Here is an 18072-nt window from a genome sequence, read left to right as displayed (position 1 = left end):
GAGAGAGAACGAGAGAACGAGAGAGAGAGAGAGAGAGAACGAGAGAACGAGAGAGAGAGAGAGAGAACGAGAGAACGAGAGAGAGAGAGAGAGAACGAGAGAACGAGAGAACGAGAGAGAGAGAACGAGAGAACGAGAGAGAGAGAGAGAGAGAACGAGAGAACGAGAGAGAGAGAGAGAGAACGAGAGAACGAGAGAGAGAGAGAGAGAACGAGAGAACGAGAGAGAGAGAGAGAGAACGAGAGAACGAGAGAGAGAGAGAGAGAACGAGAGAACGAGAGAGAGAGAGAGAGAACGAGAGAACGAGAGAGAGAGAGAGAGAACGAGAGAACGAGAGAACGAGAGAGAGAGAACGAGAGAACGAGAGAGAGAGAGAGAGAACGAGAGAACGAGAGAGAGAGAGAGAACGAGAGAACGAGAGAGAGAGAGAGAGAACGAGAGAACGAGAGAGAGAGAGAGAGAACGAGAGAACGAGAGAGAGAGAGAGAGAACGAGAGAACGAGAGAGAGAGAGAGAGAACGAGAGAACGAGAGAGAGAGAGAGAGAACGAGAGAACGAGAGAGAGAGAGAGAGAACGAGAGAACGAGAGAGAGAGAGAGAGAACGAGAGAACGAGAGAGAGAGAGAGAGAACGAGAGAACGAGAGAGAGAGAGAGAGAACGAGAGAACGAGAGAGAGAGAGAGAACGAGAGAACGAGAGAGAGAGAGAGAGAACGAGAGAACGAGAGAGAGAGAGAGAGAACGAGAGAACGAGAGAGAGAGAGAGAGAACGAGAGAACGAGAGAGAGAGAGAGAGAACGAGAGAACGAGAGAGAGAGAGAGAGAACGAGAGAACGAGAGAGAGAGAGAGAGAACGAGAGAACGAGAGAGAGAGAGAGAGAACGAGAGAACGAGAGAGAGAGAGAGAGAACGAGAGAACGAGAGAGAGAGAGAGAGAACGAGAGAACGAGAGAGAGAGAGAGAGAACGAGAGAACGAGAGAGAGAGAGAGAGAACGAGAGAACGAGAGAGAGAGAGAGAGAACGAGAGAACGAGAGAGAGAGAGAGAGAGAACGAGAGAACGAGAGAGAGAGAGAGAGAACGAGAGAACGAGAGAGAGAGAGAGAGAACGAGAGAACGAGAGAGAGAGAGAGAGAGAACGAGAGAACGAGAGAGAGAGAGAGAGAACGAGAGAACGAGAGAGAGAGAGAGAGAACGAGAGAACGAGAGAGAGAGAGAGAGAACGAGAGAACGAGAGAGAGAGAACGAGAGAACGAGAGAGAGAGAGAGAGAGAGAGAGAACGAGAGAGAGAGAGAGAGAGAGAGAACGAGAGAGAGAGAGAGAGAGAGAACGAGAGAGAGAGAGAGAGAACGAGAGAGAGAGAGAGAGAACGAGAGAGAGAGAGAGAGAACGAGAGAGAGAGAGAGAGAACGAGAGAGAGAGAGAGAGAACGAGAGAGAGAGAGAGAACGAGAGAGAGAGAGAGAACGAGAGAGAGAGAGAGAGAACGAGAGAGAGAGAGAGAGAACGAGAGAGAGAGAGAGAGAACGAGAGAGAGAGAGAGAACGAGAGAGAGAGAGAACGAGAGAGAGAGAGAGAACGAGAGAGAGAGAGAGAACGAGAGAGAGAGAGAGAACGAGAGAGAGAGAATGAGAGAGAGAGAGAGAGAACGAGAGAGAGAGAGAGAGAACGAGAGAGAGAGAGAGAACGAGAGAGAGAGAGAGAGAGAGAGAACGAGAGAGAGAGAGAGAGAGAGAACGAGAGAGAGAGAGAGAGAGAGAAGGAGAGAGAGAGAGAGAAAGAGAGAGAACGAGAGAGAGAGAAAGAGAGGGAGAAAACGAGAGAGAGAGAGAGAGAGAGAACGAGCGAGAGAGAGAACGAGAGAGAGAGAGAGAGAACGAGAGAGAGAGAACGAGAGAGAGAACGAGAGAACGAGAGAGAGAACGAGAGAGAGAGAACGAGAGAGAGAGAACGAGAGAGAGAGAACGAGAGAGAGAGAACGAGAGAGAGAGAACGAGAGAGAGAGAACGAGAGAGAGAGAACGAGAGAGAGAGAACGAGAGAGAGAGAACGAGAGAGAGAGAACGAGAGAACGAGAGAACGAGAGAACGAGAGAACGAGAGAACGAGAGAACGAGAGAACGAGAGAACGAGAGAACGAGAGAACGAGAGAACGAGAGAACGAGAGAACGAGAGAACGAGAGAACGAGAGAACGAGAGAGAGAGAGAGAGAGAGAGAGAGAGACAGAGAAAGAGAGAGAGAGAGAGAGAGAGAGAGAGAGAGAGAGAGAGAGAGAGAGAGAGAGAGAGAGAGAGAGAGAGAGAGAGAGAGAGAGAGAGAGAGAGAGAGAGAGAGAGAGAGAGAGAGAGAGAGAGAGAGAGAGAGAGAGAGAGAGAGAGAGAGAGAGAGAGAGAGAGAGAGAGAGAGAGAGAGAGAGAGAGAGAGAGAGAGAGAGAGAGAGAGAGAGAGAGAGAGAGAGAGAGAGAGAGAGAGAGAGAGAGAGAGAGAGAGAGAGAGAGAGAGAGAGAGAGAGAGAGAGAGAGAGAGAGAGAGAGAGAGAGAGAGAGAGAGAGAGAGAGAGAGAGAGAGACGCGGCAGAATACAGAGAGACCACCGACCTATTTGCGATGTGAAAGTAATAAACCAAGAGATTCAGCTTTATCATGGGAGATAGCGATGACTTTGAAGACCTTGCTTTCCACAGCGTCAAACTGGGCAAGGTGTGGGGCAGGGGTGTAAGGTATTCAGGTTACGTCCTCGAGTTGTGGGGCATAGCATCAATGGATGTAGTAGGAATTGAAGGCTTTCCGGCTCTATTACTTCTTTTATTTTTGTATTGGGAAAAGAAGCGTCTGGACCCCCTCCGCACTCCCCTTACCCGATCTGTATATGGAACCCAAACAAGAACAAGAAAGAAAAGCCGATCGACTGTGGATGCACAAATCAAGCAAATTGATCAAGCTACCTACCATTATTATGTCAAAGAGTCACATTTGAATTCATGTTCAGTTACTCCTCACAAAAAGGAAGCTCATGCAAGGCTCTGCTTATGGATCTGCACACATTGAATCTCATCAGTCAATAGTCCCTCAATTGCAAAAAAAAAAAAAGAGGGGAACTTGGAGAAACTCAAGACTGGGAATAAGAAAGCATATTTAAATTCTGAAAGTGCTTTCTCAGCAATTCATATACGAGAACACCTTCAGCAAACAATATCATCAAAGACATCCGAATGTAACATGTCAGCATAACAGATAATAATCTACTTTCTTAGTACTTAAACAATTCCATTCAAAACAAAAACAAGTAAAGAAGAGTACATTTCAATCAAAAACATAGCACAACAACATTGCACAGAGTTGATGCGTTGGTGTTCCCATGCAGGGATCCCAGGTTCAAATCCCATATACCATATGTCTGCCCATTGTCTACTAATATCCTTGTAAAGCATATTCTGAAACATTGATGTCTAATAATGTCTTCATCCTGCGTGTCATGGATGTAGAAGGTCATGCATAAGCCTTAGATCATTGTTAAAAAGATTCCCACAACTCAACTGAAAACAAATCATGAAAGCTCCTTTGGCAGTTTATCATTACTGTCTTTATGTCTGCTCCTGATCTCCTGATCAAAATAAATAAAACAATTAATAATTCAAAAACCCAACCTGTTTGATTTCACCGATTCAAACCTCACCCTTCAACTCCATCCCCAACGAACATTTTGTTCTGAAAATCTGACCCAGACTAGTTTTGAAAGGATCAAAGTTCATTGAAACAATTTAATCCTGGAAACATTGTCAACTACAACAGCGCTGGTAGAGCTCATAGTCTTGGTTCAGTCTGAACAGGTTCAGTCTGAAAAAAAATATGTCGTTAACTGAACACGTTACTACTATGGCCCACGGCTATTATGGCTCGTCTTCCTGTATCATCCATGTACCCTATTATGCCACATAGATTATTGGCATGGCTTATGAATGTCATAAATTAATTCTTCACTCACATCGGGTCACAGATCAAATATATTAAGTTTCAGATTTTTCAGATAAGAATTTCAATTCAACCAATTCTGGCTAGAATACCACTTCTATGATGATGTCATCGTTATCACGCCATATACCTCATGGGGAGTTGATGGCATACACTAAGTTTAAAAAATTTTTCGTTCAGCGGTTATGGAGAAAATGATGTCCAAATATTTTCCTTTAATCCAATATGGCTGCCGTAACATGCGACCGATGACGTCATAAATTTAATTATTCACTCATGTGGGGGAATAGATCAGATATATGAAGTTTCAGCTTTTTCAGATAAGGATTTGAGTTCAACCAATTATGGCTAGAATACCACTTCACTGATGACGTCATCGGTATCACTCTATATACCCCATGGGGAGTTGATGACATATTCCAAGTTTCAAATTTTATTCCTTTTATCCAATATGGCAGCCATACCATTATTAAAAAAACGTGATCTGTGAGGTCAGAGTTATCAATAAAATATTCTCCATGGAGAGTCGCTTCTATGTTTAAAGTTTTGCATTGATCGGACGAGCAGTTGCAGAGAAAAACATTTTGAAAGCGAAAATATGCTCGCTCGCACACGCGCGCACACACACGCACGCACACACGCACACACGCACACACGAGCATTGCAATCGTCTCGCATCGCCTTCAGGGAGAGACTAATTACACAGTTGTGAACCTGAAGACATCGAATGGAAATCTGTTCCTTGCTAAAAAAAAATTAACAAATAGGTTCAGTAAAGTAAAACCGGGCGAAGTGGCGTGCGCCTGTAATCCGGCTACTCAGAGGCTTGGGTTGGAGGATTGCTTGAGGATGGGACTCTGCGCTGGGCCGCGCTACGAGAGGTGTAGGGCAGCCCGGAATCATGGCGAAACCCAATCCTTATCCCTGTGTTGTAAGAGGCAACCAGGGTTGCGTCAGGAAGGGCATCCGGCATAAAACCTATGCCAAATCAGTATGCGGATCATAACGGATGATCCACTGTGGCGACCCCTAACGGGAGCAGCTGAAAGACGAACAACAGGTTCAGTAAAGTGAAGATAAGCTGGAGCCAAAGTAAACACTCGTGTGTAAATGTGTAAATATTCATTTTTATGCCTCTGCTGACGAAGTCGCTGGATGCATCAAGTTTTCGGGTTGTCCGTCCGTCTATCCGTACGTACGTCCGTCCATGCTAATATTCTCTGTTTTCTCTGCAACTGCTTATCCGATCGACATAATATTTTCACCATTGGTGCCACTCTTGTAGATTGTTTTTTTTAATGATAATTATGATATTGTTGCGGGTTTCGCGCCCGCCGGCGTGCTGACGGCCACGTAACTCGAATCGCGGCACGTCGCCCACCGGACGGACAATCCAGTCGTGACCCTCTCGGACTAACGCCGGGAACCAGTCACGGGTGGACCTTTCGGTCTCACCGCGATCGAGCCAATCAGCCCCCGCGTGGGATAGGGTTGCTCGCCAAATTCAAACTACCTAAGTACCCACGCGGAGGGTAGACCGGGCGATCGCACCTCGCCGCAGGTCGACTTCGGACACGGGCCACTTAAGCGACCCGTTCCGTACTATCAGAATAACCGAGCGGTGTTATCGTCGACCTCGACGGTTCGATTAATTATCGGGCGTATTCAGCCCACTACCAACCCTTTACGTGAAGCAAGATGGGGATTCAATGGAGGAAAAGACGAAGCGAAGCGGGAGAACAGTTCAACAATAAAGCACATTTATTCGCGGCACACGGGAAGCACACAAATACAATTCCACCAAATGCACACAAAAAAAAGAAAACACACTTCCATTTACACAAAAAGCAAATATAAAAGCGAAAACAATGCAGAGCTGATACCGACCACCGAGCACACGGCAACACTTATACAATTCTACTTCACAGATGGCGCCGACAACACATACCCAAAACCAAGGAAAAGAAATACCCTCAAGAATGAGGCAGGCCTGAGGCCGAGACCGGGTCGGGCCCACCCGTCTGGTGATGAGACGCGGAGCGGCGATGGCCCCGCAACCCGCGGGCCTCGTGGACGGTGTCTGGCAGGGGGTGGGAACGGGGCCCCCTTGGTCGCACTATCTCAGCGCGGGGGGAAACAGGAGGGGGTTGCTGATGCTCGGGGTATAGAGGATCTTTATTATCCCTGGTGTGCGTCTCCACCTCGGCCAGGTCGCGCTGCCGGCCTCCCTCGGGCGTGCAGCTCCCGGCACCGACGCGAGCACCCCCTCGTCCGACTCTCTTCAGCTTCTCCAGCCACTGCAGGCTTCGGGCTCCAGACTTCCACACTCGTCCCCTCCGTTCCGACTCCTTCTCGTTCTCGTTCTCCTTTTCGTTCTCCTTCTCCTTTGCGACCCCCTCCCTTTGACCTTTCACCTCGCTCCCCATTGGCCCGAGAAAAAGTGGGCGTGAAGGCTTTTTGATCCACAAATTTGCATATATCGATCGCCCTGGGGGCGGGGCCAATTCGCCCCTCGCTCACCGATTGGACGGCAAAAAGTGGGCGTGTGTCGTTTTTGATCCGTTTTTGAAGCACAAAATCCGTGATTTTGTACACGCTGTTCGACGCGCGCTCTGCACGAATCCAACACCGGTACCCACAGCGGGGCAAGAACGGTGGCGATGCTACGGTTGCGAGGTGCGACGTGAAGGTCGTGGCGGTTGTGGTGAAGCGGTGGTTGTGGTCGGTGGTTGATGTTGTGGTTGTGATCATGGCGGTTGGTCCAAAATAAAGATAGTAAAAGAAAAACGGCTATCCTGAAGAGTCGCAGCACGTATAAATGACATGTATTCCCACTAGACAACGGGTTTGGGCCTAACTACACATGCACTTACCGAGATACCTCACCTAAGGGACCTGAATGGTGGTTTGCGAATCTGGTAACCACAACACTACCCCCTTCCCTTTTTACAGACTCGTCCCGAGTCGTCAAATTTTCGTGTGCCATCATGTGTAGTTTTCCCCTAGTACATTTTACCTACGGGTCCCTGAGTGCGACATTCATGGTATTCGTGTCCCCAAAATAAATAACCTGAGGGCTGCGTAACTATCTAAACAAACTCACTCATACGGACGACTTGCCGGCGCTAAGACATACATGCCGGGGGCGCACTCATATTTACAGTACATCTTACCTTAACTTACAAATTTTACACTAAACCATGGCCCAGGATCATTGACTCTGCAAAAAGAAAGCAGTTAGCAGGGAGCCAGGCTGCCCGCATGCAGTCTCTGGCTCAAACAATGCAGGTGACAGGGAACGTGGCTGGCTGCTCACACGCAGTCCAAGGCCTTCCCTTTTGAACTGAACGCAGTGAACCACAACGGTGCATGGGCCGCACAACGCAGTCTCCGTGCCAGCTCAAGTGGCACACGCAATGAGCACAACGAATGGATGCATGAACACAAACACGGTGCACGGGCCGCCACTGCAGGCCCGTGTTGTAGCTGCCAACAGGGCAGTTCTTGCAGCTTGCAAACTGTTGCTTTCAGATCCTGGCGCACATGGAAACGAACAGGGGGGGGGCAAAGCAAAAATTGAACGGGGGCTGGTGAACAGGGGCAGTGGGCATGGCATGGCAAAGGCAGCAGGCAAACACAGCCCGCAGAAGAAGGCCGCTGCAGGCAAACACAGCCGGCAGATGAACTGGCCGGCACAGGCCTTGAAGAAAAACAGCCAGCAGATGAACTGGCCGGCACAGGCCTTGAAGCAAACACGGCCAGCCGATGGCACAGGCCTTGCAGCAAAACAACAGCTGCCGATGAAGTTGGCCGGCCTCCGCCTTGAAGCAAAACACGGCCAGCCGATGAAGTTGGCCAGCTCTTGCCGTTCAGTGGAGGTTGGTGGAGGGAGTGCGGTGGTGCTGGCCACTTGGAGGGCGGGCTCGGACCTACCTACCTGTCTCCCTCCCAACCTATCGCCTTTGCCTGTCACTGTACATACCCACTCCCTTAATTTGTGAAAAACCAATTTAGCCCCCTTAATCGTCCCCTAACCCCCTTTATCGTCCTTGTTCGGCTAACCTATCCTGTCACCTAGCCTACTCCCAACCCCTACGTTCCCTTCCCGGAGGGGAACAAGGGAGAGCTAACGTCCTGTGTCGAGGCCCAACTCAAGCCTCAGAATGGCCTCCCCAGAGTTCGGCGATCTTAACACCAAGTGGGTCCAGCGGCCCACAACGACAGCGAGGGGATGGATGGTGCGGAGGGGTACATCTCCTAATCTACCCTAACCATTAACTCTTAAACTACCCCGGGGCTTTCAACAAGCGCCTCTCGCTTAAACTATTGGTTCTAACAACCCAGATTCCCGTCGCCTGTGTTGGTGTCCTTACAATTTCGGGCCTCGCCCCCCAATTTTCTCTCCGTGCCCTCACACGGTCTCCTGGCTGGGACACGTGGCTCCCTTTGGCAGGCACGACCCTCTGCCGATTCTCCCGCTATGGCACCCCCGGGCACTACACTGCCTCCGAGCCTACCAGCTCCCTAACACCGGGGAGTGCCCCCATGGCACCTCCCCTGAAACGCACACGTGGCAGGCCGGCCTCCCGGGCCCCTTTCCGAGGGTCACCCGTGCCCACAACACTGCCCACGCGGCTAATGGCGCCCCGGGCCCCCGCACCAAGCAGGCGCACCCGTGCCCACTACTCTATCCCGGCCCCCCATGGGCCCATGGCCTACCGCGGCCGACTAGCCTGGTGCCCGGGGTACCCACTCAGCGATACTCACCTTTCGCCGCCACGCTCCCAAGCCCGTCAACAGGGCTCCTGCACCCCTCCAAATGGGTCTCGAGCCTACATTCCCACCAACAGCAAAACGACCTCCGTTTTGTAAATTTGACTAACCCCCTAACTCACTTTACTCTGACCCCGGGGTCCCTTGGGCGGGAGTCACTCCTCCCCCCAATCACTCATCGCACCATGCATTCCCCATTCGCTCCACTCACACAGACCCGCCGGCCTCACTCACTCACCAAGCACATGCTTCCAATTCACTCACCAACAACTCTTCAACACACACACCACTGAACTCTGCCATCCTCCTAACTACATCCCCTAACTAACTCGTGCTCCCACGTCGTCCCTTAAACTATAGCACGTTCCTTTTAACACTACGTAGCTAAACTACGTCAACTCTACACATCCAAAGTCTGTCACTGTCCTCAAAATATCCCATTTTATTTCCCAACCTAAATCTGGCTACAATCCCCCTAACTAATCCATTCCACGGACTCCATGAGGACTTACCCCTGCCCCATGGAGTCGGTCTAACTAAGCTAACCCTTCCCCCTAACTAGTTTCCATCCTGTGCCCAGGTAAGGGGGTCTTTCACCCCTTGCCCAGGAATCCTGTACACCCGAAAGTGAGGCTTGCTTTTTTTTTTTTTTTCCCATGCGCAGCACCTGCGCGGCAACTCGCGCACTTTGCACCTGCCCGTGACGTCATGCAGCTGCACGTGTTCCTCGTCCCTCCTTGGACGGTGCCATCCGGCAGAGATACCCCTCCTGCCGGATTCCAACCCCACGTGCAGCCATGACGTCACCGTGCGCAAAAAAAAACACAAGCCCCACGTCTCGAGGGGTTCCCCACGCGAACAGATGTGCTTTGCCCGTTGGAGCTGAACACACACGATCGCGTGGAGAACCCGTCCGGTCCAAATCCATTTACCTGCCTAAACTTTGTCCGTCCGCGGGATCGGCAAATCCACCGCGTGCGTTTCCGGACCGGGACTTCACTCTCGCAAGCGAGCACGTGGTGGTCTCGTGCGTTGCACAGCACGAACCGCGTGCTCACTGCTGGGTGAACCCGGCACGGTCCACGAAACAACTACAGCCGCTACTCGGCTTTCTCTCCTCTGTCGCCGTCTCCGTCTCCATTCCACACACGCATACCTGCGTGTCACGACGCACACAGTCCACTCCATCACATTCACACGGGGAGACGCGGCTGCGTGCTCCCGCATGCCGACCGACATCTCCCTCACATACCGCTCTCTCACACACACGGTCTCCCTTGCACACAGCGACCTTGCACACGGCCGTTCACTCACGCGTGCGGGGGCACTCACCCGCGGTGCCTCACTCGCACTCCGTGCCTCACCCACACACGCGGGGGCACTCACCCGCGGTGCCTCATCCACACACCGTGCCTCACTCATACACGCGGGGGCACTCAACCGCTGTGCCTCATCCATACTCCGTGCCTCACTCACACACGGTGTGCTGGGAAGCACGTACTCCGGCAACATCGCCACCACACCACTCACACGTGGTGCCTCATTCATACTGGCCGTTTCATCCACACACACGGCCTCTCTCACACACGGTGCCTCATCCACACACGGCGTGCTGGGAAGCACGCACTCCGGCACCATCGCCACCACACCACTCACACACGGGGTCGCTTCCACACACGGGGACGCACTCACACCTTGCACCACACACACAGGGACAACCACACTGGGGATTCGTGTCCCCACAAGGGTCTCCGGGGCCTCTACACCCCCCAAGCTCTCCGTGCACCTGTCCACAGCACTCCTCCCCTCAACCTCGCAAAGCACGACCGAACTCACCTGGTCGTGACTCACCTCAAGGGGGCAGACTCCCTCCCCTCGTTCCTGGAGGAGGCCATCCAGGTGCTCGCACTGGGTCTCTACCCAGTCCGCCAGCTCACCCCCTTTATCCTCCACTACCTCCGTGTGTGTGTGTGCGTCACTTACCCCGTCTTCATCGTGTATCTCCCGTGTCTCTATACATTTATAAGTTTCTGTTGTCCCCTCCTGTCTATTAGTCTCCGCTTCTTTCTGGCGTCTTTCCGTTATCTTTATGTAGGTCAACCTTGCTTTCTCTTTAAGTCGCTCCCGTCCTTCCCTGTTTTTCACTCCTTGCTCTTTCACGATCTCCGCGTACCTCATCCTTGCTTTCCGTATTAATTGTTCTTTTCTCTCCCTCCCAATTACTTTCACCTCGTCTCTTGTCTCCCGAATTATTTTCTTACCCGCCTCCACCGCGGGCCTGTCAGCCGTTGCACCCCCTTCCAGCTCGTTCGTTCCGACACGTGGAGTCGCCATTTTAAGTTCCCTGCTCACGGCCTTAATGCCCGCCTGCAGGCATCGGCCCATGTTCTGCGTCTCACCCCGGAACTTTTTCATTTCTTCCTTCATGTTTGCTTCCATTCCGTTTATTTGCTTGTTCATTTCGTTTTTCATATTCGCTTCCATCTTTTCGTTCATTTTTTTTATTCCGGCATTCCAGTAATCCAGTTTGTCATTTATGCTCTGCGCGAGTTCCATAATCTGCCGCATTGTCACCTGCCCTGGCCACTCCCACTGACTACATTTAGTGGTGGAGTTATAATAAAAAAACCGACCAGATGAACGGCATCGATGCCTTTCCCAACCTTCTGGTACGGGTTTCCCTTGCACGGTGATCTCGTCCTGAGCCATGGATTCTACATTACTATTACACATACCTAATCCACCCGGCACCCGCTCGCCTTGAGACGCCATCTTGCTTCTCGTGAAGGGTTAATTTAACTCGCTCGTAATTTGGAGGGAATCGGGGGTCGCTTCTCTCACCCCTGGACCGATTCCCGTGAATTTAGCCGGAGACAGGAGAGCCTGTTTTCCTGTTCTCCGATACCAGTGCCGCGAGGAGGGCGATGAATTTGTATCCCACTTCTGACACCAGTGTTGCGGTTTTCGCGCCCGCCGGCGTGCTGACGGCCACGTAACTCGAATCGCGGCACGTCGCCCACCGGACGGACAATCCAGTCGTGACCCTCTCGGACTAACGCCGGGAACCAGTCACGGGTGGACCTTTCGGTCTCACCGCGATCGAGCCAATCAGCCCCCGCGTGGGATAGGGTTGCTCGCCAAATTCGAACTACCTAAGTACCCACGCGGAGGGTAGACCGGGCGATCGCACCTCGCCGCAGGTCGACTTCGGACACGGGCCACTTAAGCGACCCGTTCCGTACTATCAGAATAACCGAGCGGTGTTATCGTCGACCTCGACGGTTCGATTAATTATCGGACGTATTCAGCCCACTACCAACCCTTTACGTGAAGCAAGATGGGGATTCAATGGAGGAAAAGACGAAGCGAAGCGGGAGAACAGTTCAACAATAAAGCACATTTATTCGCGGCACACGGGAAGCACACAAATACAATTCCACCAAATGCACACAAAAAAAAGAAAACACACTTCCATTTACACAAAAAGCAAATATAAAAGCGAAAACAATGCAGAGCTGATACCGACCACCGAGCACACGGCAACACTTATACAATTCTACTTCACAGACGGCACCGACAACACATACCCAAAACCAAGGAAAAGAAATACCCTCAAGAATGAGGCAGGCCTGAGGCCGAGACCGGGTCGGGCCCACCCGTCTGGTGATGAGACGCGGAGCGGCGATGGCCCCGCAACCCGCGGGCCTCGTGGACGGTGTCTGGCAGGGGGTGGGAACGGGGCCCCCTTGGTCGCACTATCTCAGCGCGGGGGGAAACAGGAGGGGGTTGCTGATGCTCGGGGTATAGAGGATCTTTATTATCCCTGGTGTGCGTCTCCACCTCGGCCAGGTCGCGCTGCCGGCCTCCCTCGGGCGTGCAGCTCCCGGCACCGACGCGAGCACCCCCTCGTCCGACTCTCTTCAGCTTCTCCAGCCACTGCAGGCTTCGGGCTCCAGACTTCCACACTCGTCCCCTCCGTTCCGACTCCTTCTCGCCCCTCGCTCACCGATTGGACGGCAAAAAGTGGGCGTGTGTCGTTTTTGATCCGTTTTTGAAGCACAAAATCCGTGATTTTGTACACGCTGTTCGACGCGCGCTCTGCACGAATCCAACACCGGTACCCACAGCGGGGCAAGAACGGTGGCGATGCTACGGTTGCGAGGTGCGACGTGAAGGTCGTGGCGGTTGTGGTGAAGCGGTGGTTGTGGTCGGTGGTTGATGTTGTGGTTGTGATCATGGCGGTTGGTCCAAAATAAAGATAGTAAAAGAAAAACGGCTATCCTGAAGAGTCGCAGCACGTATAAATGACATGTATTCCCACTAGACAACGGGTTTGGGCCTAACTACACATGCACTTACCGAGATACCTCACCTAAGGGACCTGAATGGTGGTTTGCGAATCTGGTAACCACAACAATATCATAGGTCATGTGGTGTGGCAGCCATGTTGGAAAAAAGGGAAAAACGTTGGACCACTGTATCTCCAAAAACGCTCCACGGAAAAAAAATAGAAACTTGGCACATGTCAAGTACTCCCCACGGGAAACAGGTGTGATTTTTCTGATGATGTCATAGGTTGCTTCGTTATGACGTCATAATTGCATATGTCAAACACTATCCGATCAGTATGAAAACTTTTGTGGGTCATCTCGGGCTAAATTGTATTGGGGAGGTGGGGGGGGGTACAATATTTAAGAAAAAATACGCACAAGACTGACAGAGTGAACAAACATCTTTTGGACGAAGTTCGCTCTGTGGTTTTATCGCTAGGCACCGCCATTTTTATCTGAATCTCACTGTCATTCTGCCCTCAGAACATGCGGCAAATTTGATTGGTCGAGATGGCGTAAACTTTTGACCAAGTATGAATGAACTGAAGGTTTTTGGAATTACAAACAAGGCGATTTGTGTTCTACAATGTTCAAATATATATTTAAATTCAAATAAAATGAGTTTTAAAGGCTGGAGAAAAACAAATAAACAAAAAAGCACTGAATCACCGCTGATGTACCCCCCATTTTACACCACCCTATTTAACACATTCGATGAGTTGTTCACGCTTGTTGTTTGTGTCCTTTAAGGCATTCCTAAAAAAAACAATATATTTCCTGTTTGGAATGATTTCCAATTTTGTTTCATTGCCAAACTGACAGACAGACTGAAACAATTGCTAAACTGCGAGTGCGCCTGCGTGCTCGGGACGAGACTCCGAACAATTTGTCAAATTCAGAGTCAAAGTACTGCTAAACTGCAGGTTTGTGTTCCGATTCATGTTCTCCAGTGTTCAAAATATAACGTTCAATTGAAATTACGTAATTCCTCTATCATAGACTGTTGTCTGTCAGACAGACAGAGTGAACAAATTGCTTCACCCCACTTTGTGCTATGTGCGCGTGGTAAGTCGTAAATATGGAATTCTCCATTGTACAGTCACGTGTTGATATGGTACACTGTGGTTGGTTGTCATGCAAGCAATGAGAAAGTGCCATCTGAAGAAGAACTACAAAAGTATAGGAAGTGTGATGAACGTGTTGTGAACGTGTGGTGAAGGCGTGGTGAACATAAGGTCAACGTGATTAATACTATGGCTCCTGGGTAGGAAATGTCACATGAGAAGCAGAGAGAATGCAAAGGCTTAGCTCGTGAAGATCACTCCATATGGAAGATTGCAACCCGACTTCACGTTTCAGTCGGAGCTGCGTGGAAGACTACCTGAAACCGGTTGTGCAGACAATAGGAGCGGTTGAGGAAGAAAGCCTAAGCTCTCCAAAAGTGATTTTAAGTACCTCGGGCTATGTTGTTCAGGTGATGGGCGATGGTCCAGTCGAGATCTTGCGAATGACCGAGCTGAGAGTACGGGTGTTAACTTTTCTTCAAGAACAGGAAGATACACATTAGCACAAAGCGGTCTCATTGAATGTGTACGTAGCTGCTTGAAATAGTTTCCTGACTTTGCCTCTCTCCAGAAAATGCTGTTAATAAGGTGAAAATGTGTTTTGTCATGAGCAAAGCAAGCGGCGGCATACTCATGTCTGATCTGTCGAGTTACACGCCCTGAAACAATAGGACCAGACAAAAATCGATCCGCCTGGTGTTCCGCAAGCAGGCATTGTCCTGTGGAGTCTGGTGGGAATTCTATGGTGGCTGTCACTTCTGCTGGATGTTTGCTGGGTGGAATTAAAGAACCCATGGTAGGTTTTTCAAAGAGTAGACCATTGCGTGTCGGTACTCTGACCAAATTGGAAATGCCCTGATGACCGGCATGGTCGTTTTACGATGCGCAGAGCCTTTGGGCAATTGAAAGAATGGACGAAATAACGTTGAGACCATTCCTTCCACGGACAACTGTCGATGAATTGGGAAACTTATTGTAAAACCCCATGTGCATGAAAAAAAAAAAAAAGATGCAACTACATCACAAGCAGATATTGATCAGTTACTGTATGAGAAACATGGCAACTTGAAAAAACAAAAATTAATCTTTGGAACTTGATGTAAACCAGGTATTTAACCAGCATCTTTAACAAAGGTGTGACTTGTAAAGCTCACCATGAAATGCCGAAGGAGATGCATCCAATGTTGGACAAGAAGTTGTTCATCGGGTGGTAAGTCCCTCCTCGGTACTTCATGTACACATTAAGCTTTGTAAACTCCAGTTGTATATCACTAGCATCGTGCAGGAAAAACGCCAGCAATCCCACATTGTGATATCTGCAACGCAACGAGGAAGAAGTACGAGAATCGGTCCGTTCGACCTTTCTACGAGGGCACTCCCAATTGTTACCCAGTGAGAATGGAAATCCAGTTTAATGAATGGATTATGATTAATGCCAAGAGATGAAAAGATACGTCAAAAGCACAGTGTCCGCCGCTGGCTGTCTCGGGAATAGAGATAGCTGCAAAAGATGAAAATTGTTTCAATTTATTTCTTTGGTTTTTAATCTATAAAAGATGAGGTCGGCATGAAGATACAAGACAGGGTCCTGACACTAAACGAACAAATGCGACAAAACCATTTGAATGATTTGTTTTATTAGTATGTATCCACTTTTCATTCACGGACTTGGAAGGTGGGGCTGACAAGATGGCCAAGAGGTACGCACACTCGTCTTGAAGCTGTCGAGTCTGGGTTCGAATTCCCACCCAGCTATAAACTGTCATCCTTCGGATGGACGTTAAACTGGGCATCCTGTCTGCCGGCATTAATTGATGGACGTTAAAAGATCGCACGGTGTTTTTGAAGAAGTAGGTGAGCTATCGCCGACACCCTGAACAAATTAGAAATTCTTATTCTAACTATTGCTGGGAAGGTGATGGCAAACCACCCAGCATAACCCTTGCCAAGAAACTGTTTCAGCAGCACCTGTAACAGGAGTATGGTACATCAAAATCAGATAATCTGATAAAATCGCCACATTAGAGAAATTTGGTAAAATTATTATTTGGGATCGAAAATACCACAACTTAGAACGAAGGCCAAGTTCTAATACAGCTTTGTGAATCTACATGATTATACAATGTAACCATCTGGCCCTTCCTAGCCCAAGATGGCCATAAACATGTGACATCCAACAACTGAGAACGTGAATTTGTTTACAGTATGGCGTGGGAGCTGCTGCCCAGACAACAACCACACTCGAACAGAAACCAGTGGAACCTTATGTAAAGGAGTATCCAAGAAAAACAGACAACTTGCTACCCACAGTTTAGGCAAGAATTTGTATCTTGGCCAGAATGACGGAGATAAGTCTTACTCGCCTACTCTTGGGAACATACAATGTGGGACGTTTAACATCCACCAACGACCATTGCTAGCGGATGGGTCCTACGGCTTAACGCCCCATGATGGACGGCACACTCAATGATGCGAAACACCAGGGTGACAATTTACAGCTGGATCTAGGTTCGAACACAGGCAAGACAGCTCAAAGGTGAATGCGCAAACCTCGAGTCTATTCTCCGAACCTGACAATGACCTGGACGAACAAAGGGAAGTAATGAGGCATGGGATGTTCAGGAAATGAAAATGAGTGCAGGTTTGAAATTCAACGAGCTTTCAATTTCAATCTCTTTTGGAAGAATTTTTTTTTTTTGTATAGAGTCAAGGTTCATGGAAGAGCTAGATCAGGATGCAGCAGAAACCAGAGTTGGTGTCAAAGCCACCCAATGCTCGCCTGTTTATACATTTATCGTTTTTAAAAGACTCGTCTAATAATTAATATTTTTTTATAAAGCATTGCAGTGAAGTCTGATAAAATAATTTTAAAGCAATATATGTATTTGTATATTGTAATCAGTAACAAGAGCGCAAGTGAGCACAGTATACGCCCGAACAAGAAGGTATATACAGAATTGTGCTACGACATGGAAAACAGCATCCTGGTTGCCATGGTAACCACTTTAGATGCCGAACGTATGTCGCGACACACCGTCTCCACAGTCTGTACCTATGTACCAAATATGAAACGTGAAAGTTGAAAACTTTGGAAGTTAGAGTGCGGACAGGAACGGAGGAACGACGGACGGACAGACAGATGGACGGACGGACAATCGGTATCACATAATACGCATATATATATATATATATATATATATATATATATATATATATATATATATATATATATATATATATATATATATATATATATATATCGGGCATATAAAAAATGGTGTGGTAGATAAAAACATTAGAAAGGAAAAAATAACTTGCACCAAAAACTTTAACATTTTTACGCTCACGCTGACGCTCACGCCGGGGGTATCGCTATAGCTCTCTGTTCTTCGAACAGGTGAGCTAAAAAAGGAACAGTGGAGAGAGGGGGAAACGCCAACAGTGGGGGTGAAGGACAAATAGAGGGAGACTTGGGCAAATAAGGGATGTGGGGAGGACGCATGGGGTGGATAAGATGGATACAGAAGGAAACTCTCAAGCAGGAAAAATTGAAAATTTGGAGGGAGGTGGGCTTGGGGTGGAATTATCAGGGGTAGGAAAGATCATGGGTATTGATGGGGGATGAAATGAAATGGTGATGAACAACTGTCTTGATGACTTGGAGGGAAGAATGAGAATGAAGAGAATGTGGAAGTTGATTCCTTCGGTGGGAAAGAGAGGAATTAATTAATCGACAAGATTTGTTTCAATGGAGAATAAAGTTGGAAGAACAACAATTTGTGATGTACCGAATGACTAATGTTTAGTCATTCCTCTACTTGTCTTAGAGGTCTCTGTCTTTGTCCAAAAAGTCTTTGGCTGGTTCTGCAGGAAAGAGTACCAGATGTTCCACAATAGCATTTAAAAAAACATTTTTGAACTCGTTTTGCTCTGACA

General features: G+C 49.0%; 1 protein-coding gene across 2 annotated transcripts in view; it reads right to left on the bottom strand.

The window, feature by feature from the left end:
• The window catches only part of LOC147015156 (ceramide synthase 1-like), a 68232-nt gene that overhangs the window by 20189 nt on the left and 29971 nt on the right, over positions 1–18072 (bottom strand). For both annotated transcript variants that reach the window (XM_085849667.1, XM_085849668.1), the window contains one exon: positions 15291–15452. In XM_085849667.1, coding sequence (XP_085705793.1) covers positions 15291–15452 — 162 coding nt within the window. The remainder of the gene's footprint in view (positions 1–15290; positions 15453–18072) is intronic.

Source organism: Eptatretus burgeri, chromosome 12 (assembly GCF_056783735.1).
Source record: "Eptatretus burgeri isolate ZD-2024b chromosome 12, Ebu_testis_v1, whole genome shotgun sequence".
Taxonomy (NCBI): domain Eukaryota; kingdom Metazoa; phylum Chordata; class Myxini; order Myxiniformes; family Myxinidae; genus Eptatretus; species Eptatretus burgeri.
The sequence above is the reverse complement of the archived record's forward strand: the minus strand, read 5'-3'. Positions and strand labels throughout refer to the sequence as shown.